We start from the raw sequence: 9,046 nt of genomic DNA, 5'->3' as shown, positions 1-9,046 counted from the left end.
TGGTTATTGGATCTATCCGGTAGGAGATGGTAGCACGAGATATCTTCAACCGGTTTGGATGGCGGTCATGTAATAGGATAGGCGATTAGTTTACCTATCTTTGTTATGCCAGCCGGTTGTGGCTTCTTGGCCTTTTGTTTTTGGCATTGTGGCTCTTTGTGAGCTTGCCGTTAATTTGTTTTCAGACTGTAAGACCTTGTTGAACCTCTTTATTTATTTATAAAGGTGGCCGTATGCATCGTTTTGATGCAGAGGCCGATGAGTCACCCCTTTTCGAAAAAAAAAAGGTGAGTTCTGATATAAGGTTGTTGGGAAGTAGTGCAGCAGCAGTATGTCGACTGATTTATTTCCTGGGTCCAATGGGCTTGATGTTTGTCCGAGCAAAGCAGCGAGCCTCAAAAGTCCGCGGAGAGTTGATTCGACTCTTCAGTAATGATTGTATAATGCATTACATCACATGGTTGGCAAAGTTTAGCAAAGAAATGTTTCTTTTTTACATGACTTGGTGATCCAAACTGAAGAGGCATATATATTTGCTTGCTAACAAGCTACTATGTCAACACTTGTTGCTTCCATTAGTTCCAAGGTGCGTCGATCTTCAAATTCTTAAGTTCCTCCAACTGCAAAGAGAAATGTGTCCAATTTTTAACAAGACCATCTCGTGCAGTTCATTCTTCAAATGTAAACTTTGCTTCGACTGGAAATGGTAAGGCAACTATTTCCATCTAGATGATCTAAAAGAACTATTTAATCTAGCAGAACTTATTTTTCTGTAGCTCTGTGAATAACTACTTAACAAGTAAAGCAGCTTGTACTGATATTCCCATGGCAACGTGAGGTGCGAGCACACCACAGCGCACACAGCCCAGCCCAACATTCAGCTGTCCTGATGTTAGTTATATGGAATAGTTACATAGCTATTTCACAACTGTATAATATCCAAATATGCACTAGAAACTGAGAATCCCATGTAAATAGTTAAAGTGGCATTGCATAATCTGTACTCCTTGATGGCATTAGGAGTATTTTGCAAACATGATAGCATGTTTACCTGTCTACTTGTTTCCTTGTGAGTCTCCAAAAGCTCATTATACTTCAGTTGCAAATCCAACTTCTCGGCTTTGAGCTTTTCATAGTCGGAAATCGATGGACCACCCAATTTCTGCTGAACAAACCTGAGATATATGAGCACGCTTAGTCCTAGCATGAATATCGACCCACACACATTGTTTTGATGTCATTTTAAGCAAACTAAGAGCTACCCAACCAGGCTTCAATTGCAAGAATCACTCCTTCACTATATCGGTCAAGAGAATAAACATGCCAAAATCCAAACCAACTCACTCGACTGCAGATGATGGCTTGTCGTTCTCCTCATACAGCGCAACAAGAGCTGCAACATCATAAGAAGTAGACATAATTAGCCAGCGCGTGACCGCAATTTACAAAGATATACGTACTTCACATAACGCCAAACCTTTCGTGAGAGTATCGAGCACGCCGCTGGATTCAAGATACTTCCTAAAACCTTCTTTCTTGGCTTCTCTATCCTAAAAAGACCATAACACTGCCATTAATAGCCATCATTTTGGAAGCAAATTACATGATAAATATGCTGTGCCTTCAGGAACTCTCCTCTACCTTTTAACTTACAGCTCTAAACAAAGCAAATATGTGAAATTACCTGTCATTTCTATGCTACAATCTGACATTTTAAGCTGAAACTACCCGAGCGAGACGGAAATCATATTCCTCCAGGCAAACCGGAGAAAACTTCACCAAATCTTCCTCACAGATTGCATGCTTGGTGAATATTGACCAGCTGCCGTCCACATAGCAAATTCAATTACAGATGGGACCTACTCCCTCCGCCCCATAATGTAAGACGTTTTTTTAACAGTGTCAAAAAAAACGTCTTACATTATTGGGACGGAGGGAGTACAAGCCAGTCGTGTTCTACATTTCTACTGGACGACCATACCGCATTAGTAGATCACCATAGCTGTGCTACACTAATCCACTAATCTCGCCAAAAGAAAAACGACGCGCACCGGATGCTCTGCTAAAGCTGAAGAGACGCGGCGTGCTTACGCTTATCCAAGAACGCGCGGGGTGGTCGGAGAGAGTTGGGGCAGGAAGAAAAGTACCATCTCGACAGCAGATCCGGGGGAGCAAATCTGCGGCGGAGCTCTCGTCGGCAGAGAATGGCGTGGGAGCGCAGGCGGCGGACGGATCTGCCGACTTGAGTTGAGCTGGTGGGACCGCGGGAGTGTACTGTGCTACACTACGGCAGAGTTCGAGACTGATGATGATGATCTGATTCGGAGGGTGGTGGGTAATATTGAGACTTGGGCCGGGTCGGGCCAGTACGGCACGGGCCGCGTCGTGCTCGGGCCTGCCAGCCCGGCCAGCACAGCATGAGCGCTCACCAGAGGGACAAGAGGCCCCAACGCTGATCTTATATACATGAAATAATGCTTTGTTGTAATAGTTTTAATTCATACTCTTTTATTCAAGAGCGTAGGAATCATAATTATGAGGCTCATAATCTCGCCAAGTTTGCATGTACTCTAAGACTAGGTAGACATGTGTGGTTGGGCACCCCTCATGACCCAAACTTTGTACCTATGTCGCTTGTTTTTGAATCAATAAAGTTGGACGAGAGTTCTCAAAAAAAAAAAGAGCGTCGAATAAAAAAAATCAGTCGGCTGAAAAACATGTGTTTAGGAAGATAACAAGATTTCCAGATCCATTTAAAAGGGGCAGGTGGAGTAGTATTATTTCCCATCGGTGCAGTATATATCTTCTTGGTACTAAAAGATTCCTGGCCCCATAAGAATTTCCATTTGTCATGTTCAGTATGTGAGCTCGCGTTATCCAGAAGTATAGACATCCGATGGAATCGCTGGTGGGCCTCAACAGATAGAGGCAATTGGAACATGTTGTAACCACAATGGAGTGTTTAGCCTGCATAATGGACATGTTATCTTTCTTTCTTTTTTGCGGGGTAATGGACATGTTATCTTCATAAGGAAATGAGTGAAGTTCAGGAAAAGCTCTCGTAATAATATCCCCATTCCAAATGTCCTTCCATAATAAACGAGTGTCACCCTTTCAAACATGGCATGTGTCAGACCCCTAAATAAATCAACGAAAATGTTAAGCCAACTCACCCACACGCCTTCATCACCGTCCAGTAACTTCTGCACGAATCTTGACACGAATTAGCTGATTTTGTATGCCACGTAGGACAACTCGCGTGTGTGGTGTGTGAAAGAGGTCGCCCACACATCCGTTTTACCACACGAAGGGGCCGGTGTGGGCGTTTAGCAGTTCGCCCACACATCAATTTCAGTCACGTACAAGGGCTAGTGTGTGGGCAGTTTGCCATCTCGCCCACACGCCCGCCTCCTCTCCCACACCCAAGCTGCCAGTTGCCATGCGTTTTGCAGTGTACATGGCAACTGCCCTAGTGTGATTGCAAGCAGATGGCAACTCTTTTTTTTTACCCAAACATGTCAGTTGCCATATGTTTGGCATGGTACATGGCAAACTGCCTTAGCGTGCACGTAAGCATATGGCAACTCTTTCTTTTTTAAATGGCAACTGCCCTAGCGTGCTTGTGAGCACATGGCAACTCTCTCTTTTACCCGAACATGTTTTTTACCATGCTTTTTTTTATAGCGCTACACGACAACTGTCTAGTGTTAGTAGGTGGCAACTTCTAAAGTTTTTAAATCATGGCAACTGTAGTAGACCAGACCACACATGGCAACAGCTGTAGTTGTCCAAAAAATGGCAATCTGAAACTTTGACCTGAGATGGCAACTGTAGTTGTCAGACATGGCAGCCGTAGTTCAGCGACATGGCAACTGCACTTAAACGAACATGGACGAGGGTCTGGCCCATGGCAACTGCGGGGCGCGCAGTAAAGTGTCACGTGGGACGTGCGGGTCTGACGTACCGGGCGTGTGGGCGTTATCTATTTCGCCCACACGCACGCGTGTAAGAGGGACCGTGAGGGAAAAAAAGACGCGTGTGGGCGCTAGTTGTTTTGCCCACACACAGACATTTGGGCTGGTCCTCTTAGGCACCACACAGAACGTGTGGGCAGATTCTTTAACGCCCACACATGTGGCAGTTAACGGCGTCCTAAATCAACGAGACTCAAAACACTCTTGCTGCGAAAAAAATCCTTTAGAATTACAATCATCTTGCTTGAGAAGCCATGGATCGCCTAAGAGGTTGCCAGATGAGAGGTAAGGGGAACCATCTTCCCGTTCCATGATTGAGGTGAGTCTCCTTACTAGTGACCATACGGTGAATTTCTTTCAATCATTTTTATCACGTCGTATTTTTTATTTCAAGTGGTTTTATTTTTAATTAAATAAATTTATGATTTAAAAAAACACGGATTTAGAAAACTTTTCATGCATGTGGAAAAAACTTGCAGTTCAAAAATACACGAGATTTTAAAATTGTTCTCTTAATTGTAAAAATGTTCATAAATTTGAAATAAATGTACCTGAATTTTAAAAATATTAGCGGATTTGAAATAAAGTTCAAAATTCAAATAATGTTCATGGATGTTTTTACTAAAAGTTCACGAATTTAAGATAAATGTTTGAGAAAATAAAAAGTGTTCACGTATTGGAAATAGATTCATGAATTCAAAAATTGTTCGTGGAATTTTTACAAGACTTCACAAATTCAAAAGATGTTCATGGAATTGAAAATGTTCATGATTAGAAAATGTTCATGGATTACAAAAAAAATCTTTACCAATCCAATTAATGTTCGTGGATTTTGAAAGTGTTCAGAAACTATAATAATATGTTTGAGAATTTGAGAAGGGTCCATAAATTTTAAATAATGCGAGTGAATTCAAACTAAAGGAAATGTTCTTGAATTTTATAAAAGTTCAAAAATGCAAAAACAAATTGGTGAAATTTAAAAGGGAAAACAAAAGGAAAGGTTATAGCAAAAAAACGCCAAGAAACAAAAGAAAAACAGGCAAAGAAAAAACCATCTGGATGCTTTCAAAACCCAGATGGAAGCTTCCCAAACAGGCCAAAGAAGCTTCTTAAAAACACTGGGAACACTTCACTTAGTGGGCCTGCCCATTTGACATGCAGGTGACGCGATAACGCTCGCAAAGCACGATATATATATACATCTCTCTCTCTCTCTCTCTCTCTCTCTCTCTCTCTCCTGCGTGCGTGTGTGCGTATGTGTGTGTGTGTGTGTACCGGACATCTTATGGAATTCTTCTTCCTTCAGGATCTTCGTAAAAGATGTGCATATCAGTGAAGATGTTCCGGATACCATATTTTGAAAGCTCAATACATCAAGTTCATACTCATCAATGCTGTCATATAATGGTCAAATTATAGGAATAAACAGAATGGTCATGAAACCGACAATCCTAAATAACCGGGCACCACGTAGCTTAAATACTACATTTGGCAAATCGTGCCAAATGAAATTTGTGCGGACTACCATTTTCGTCACCGAGAATGGCCACAGAGCCACCCACATCATGTTTGGTTGCCTCTACCCCACCCATATTGGGCCCATGCTTAGAGTTTGGCTCGGTCTGGTTCCATTCCTATTTGGGCCATGCATACATTTTTTGCTCTTTTCCGGCTGACCTGCTCATTGATAATTGGAACGACGTCCAAAGAATAACGGCATGGTGGTCCTCTTCCATGGCAATCGGAGGCAAAACATCGACCGCACTTCATGGGAAACTCGAAATGACCGCTAGTTTTTCAAAATATCTCCTCCTTTAAAGCATCTCTAACAGATGATGCAAATTTGGAGATGTACAAATTTACATCTTTAAAAAGTTCATTTTACATCTAAAAAAAGAGGCAACTCCAACACATGATGTAAATTGGTGATGTAAAAGTGCATCTCTAATAGATGATGCAAATGGAGATGTAAAACTAGTCGGTATGAGCGCCGGCTGTCGAGCGCTGAGAGCCGGGAGGAGCGTCGATGGACCGAGCGGTGGTAGTAGGTGCGCCAGCGGCCAAGCGACAAGAGCCGGGAGGTAGAATGTGGCGGCAGCGTGGAGGCGGAGGCGGAGGCGGGATTGGGGACGGGGGTTGCGTTGTCGATGGCCCCAGCGGGGTGGGCGGCTGCGGCTTAGGAGGCGGCAGGGTCGTCAAAGTCGGCCATGGCCCGGGTGGAAGGAAACTGAAAGGCGGTTGGGCGGTTAGCGTGTGGCCACCGGTTTTGCATCTTCTGGAGGTCAAGATGCAAATTTGCATCTTTGGTGTTGTATTTTTCATCTCCTGGACATGAAGATGATTTTTTTTCTTACATCTATTGAAGAGGAGTTTTTAGGTCTTAAAGATGTTAAAGTTAGTTATTTTTTGCATCTAGATCATCTATTGAAGATGATCTTACCATTGTCAATTATCCACAAGATGAAAAACGAAGCCGCTACTACATGGGAAATCGCCGAGGCTGTGGTGGGAAACTGCCACAGTCTTTCGAAAAATAGAAAACCTCTTACGAGTACGGATGGCAGCATCAAAATCGGTTGGTAGTACTCCCTCCATTCGAAATTACTTGTTACAAAAATGAATAAAAATGGATGTATCTATAACTAAAATACATTTAAATACATTTATTTTTTGGACGAGTAATTCCGAAGGGAGGGAGTACTCAGCAGTGAAATCCGATCACGGGCAATCCGGCAAATCCGGTCTTGCGCGCGCGCTCACTGCCGCCACGATTTCCCCGTGCAGCGAAAGAGCCTGGACGTGCTTTGTGGCGTACGGTACGGTGGCGATTACCTAACCTAGGGGCTAGGGTACGTGCTCCTAGCTAGAGTACTAGGCCAGGACTCAGGAGCGAGCAACAAGGCAACAACAGACGCGCTCGGCGCTCCCCACGAAGACGCTCCGTGTCGGGCGGGCCTGGGTGGGGGTCCGTCCGGGTCGACGATGGAACGCGCGCGCGCGTGCGACACAACTCGTCACGGGCCATCGTACAGAGCTCGGTGGCGTTGATGTTCCGTCGGCGTGCAGGCTGGAATTCCCTCACGTTTGGTCTGGTCATGATTGTGGACACGACGACCGGACGCCTCCCTCCGGCTCCGGCGGCCTCGTCTACGGTCGGGCGCGGGAGGGAGGTGTGCCGTGTCCATCGACGGCCCGCCGTCCACAGGAGAGAAACAACTCGATTTCTACATTGTGGTACGGGATGACCAAATGGACGACACGTTGAGCCGGCTCCCTGCTTCCACTGTGAATAGCGAGAGGGTGACAGACCGAAATAAAGCCCCACGAGTTACTGTAGTCCGTAGTACTACACGGTTCCTTTCAATTCCAATGGCAGATTGAAGTTATTAGGGAATCCGAGGTGCATACGCCACAGCCCACAGTGATGAGCTGTATAGGGGTGGTACATCCGCCTGCATCCAGCTCCAGCCGTAGCCTGCACCGGCAGCGAGGAATTAAGAAGCACTAGGCCACAAGAGCACGAGCAAAACGCTTGCGAAACGTGGATGCGGCGGTTGCAGAGCCCTTGTCAGGACAGGAGCTGCATGCATGCGCCTGCTCACGGACGTGCCGGCCATTTCTCATGCTCTCCTCCCTGCTCCGTTCTCTTGGCACGATACCAACAGTACAAATTCAAATGCCAACTACTCCCTCCTTCCGTCCATAATATAATAGTGTTTTTGACAATACACTAGTATAATTAACTGCTACAGTACTTAAGAAGAAACAAGCCGCCAGGCAGGGAGGCGCGTGGAAGGTGAAGCTTGCGAGCGTTAGTTGAAGCCCAGCAAGTGCATGTGCATAGAGATCGTGCCGCAAAGTAATCAAAATGGCCGCGCGCAAGAGAGGGGCCGTCGGGCTGGTCTGTGGATGGGCTTCCACGTCGGTTGCTTGCTTTGCTGTAGTGTAGGATGTGATGGACCACTCCGACTCTGAAACTCGGCATGGTTGGATGAGCATCTTGGAGCAGTGACATGTACAGTACATTCATCACCCACCCTGTTTAAGTGCTTCTTTGATTCAATGGAATTCTATAGGATTTTTGAAGGATTGAAATCCTTTGGAATTTTTTCTACATTTGTCCTTTCATACGATTGAATCCCATAGATATTTTCCCTATGGAATCTAATATAAGAGCATTTAGAACACTAAAATAGTGATGTAAACGCTCTTATATTAGTTTACAGAGAGAATATTACATTTCATAGGGAATCGAACATCCACTCTAATCTCTTTTTACAATTCCTTTGCTTTTTCCATGACATCAAACACTCCTTGCTATTTTTTGGCGAAATATCAAACACTCCTTACTACTCCCTCCGTTCCAAAATATAGCGCGCCCACGCTTTTTGAGGTTCAACTTTGACCATAAATTTAACCCACGAGACCGACTGCGGCGGGATCAAAAATTATATAATTAAAAACTTTTTTTGAATACGAATTCATTGGTATAATTTTTTCACCCGCCGCAGTCGGTCTTGTTGATTAAATTAATGGTCAAAGTTGAAGCACGGAAACCGAGGACGCGCTATATTTTGGAACGGAGGGAGTAATTCTATAGGATTCAAGTAGCCATGCCATTTCAATCATATACTTTTTCTATTCCTGCGATTTCAAAATCCTGCAAATCAAAGAGGCCCTAAAACAGTTCACCGGTATATGCCTTTGGTTCTTTGCTGATTAACTCTCTCTGCGCGACTATGACAGGTGCAAACCAGCAGCAGTCTGCGAATAAGATCACGTAGGTGAGGTTTGCTAATTAATTCTTGTAGTAATCTGAAAGAATAGCCATGGGAAAATTATGCAGAGAGCGGAGGGTTTCTCTGCGAAAACACAGGGACAGAGAACGAGAGGAGGCACAAGAACAGCATGTCGTGTCGGGTGGGTCGTAGCTCCGTTTCGGAAATAATATGCAGACACATACAGGCATTCCACACGTGCGTATAGTGTAGGCGAACCTTTGAGGTTGGCCTGTTTTGGCCGTCGTCCCCCCTGTCATTTTCACCTGGGCCCGCCCGTATCGTGCTAACTCC

At 44.7% G+C, this 9,046-nt stretch overlaps 1 protein-coding gene across 2 annotated transcripts; it reads right to left on the bottom strand.

Moving 5' to 3' along the window:
- Positions 1-390: 390 nt before the first annotated feature.
- LOC119368566 (c-Myc-binding protein homolog) lies at positions 391-2,371 on the bottom strand. 2 transcript variants are annotated; one of them, XM_037633791.1, is made up of 5 exons: positions 2,148-2,317; positions 1,478-1,550; positions 1,345-1,393; positions 1,052-1,175; positions 391-620 (listed from the first exon to the last, which is right to left on the bottom strand). In XM_037633791.1, the coding sequence occupies exons 1-5, from the start codon at positions 2,148-2,150 to the stop codon at positions 576-578; spliced, it is 294 nt and encodes a 97-aa protein (XP_037489688.1). In that variant the 5' UTR covers positions 2,151-2,317; the 3' UTR covers positions 391-575. The 2 variants fall into 2 exon arrangements, with proteins under 2 accessions (XP_037489688.1, XP_037489689.1); XM_037633792.1 differs by lacking the exon at positions 391-620 and adding an exon at positions 676-886 and having other exon boundaries at positions 2,148-2,371.
- Between the last annotated feature and the right edge of the window lie 6,675 nt (positions 2,372-9,046).

The sequence above is a fragment of the Triticum dicoccoides genome, chromosome 2B (assembly GCF_002162155.2).
Source record: "Triticum dicoccoides isolate Atlit2015 ecotype Zavitan chromosome 2B, WEW_v2.0, whole genome shotgun sequence".
Classification (NCBI taxonomy): Eukaryota; Viridiplantae; Streptophyta; class Magnoliopsida; order Poales; family Poaceae; genus Triticum; species Triticum dicoccoides.
Note: the sequence above shows the minus strand (reverse complement) of the source record. Positions and strands in the feature narration are given on the sequence as shown.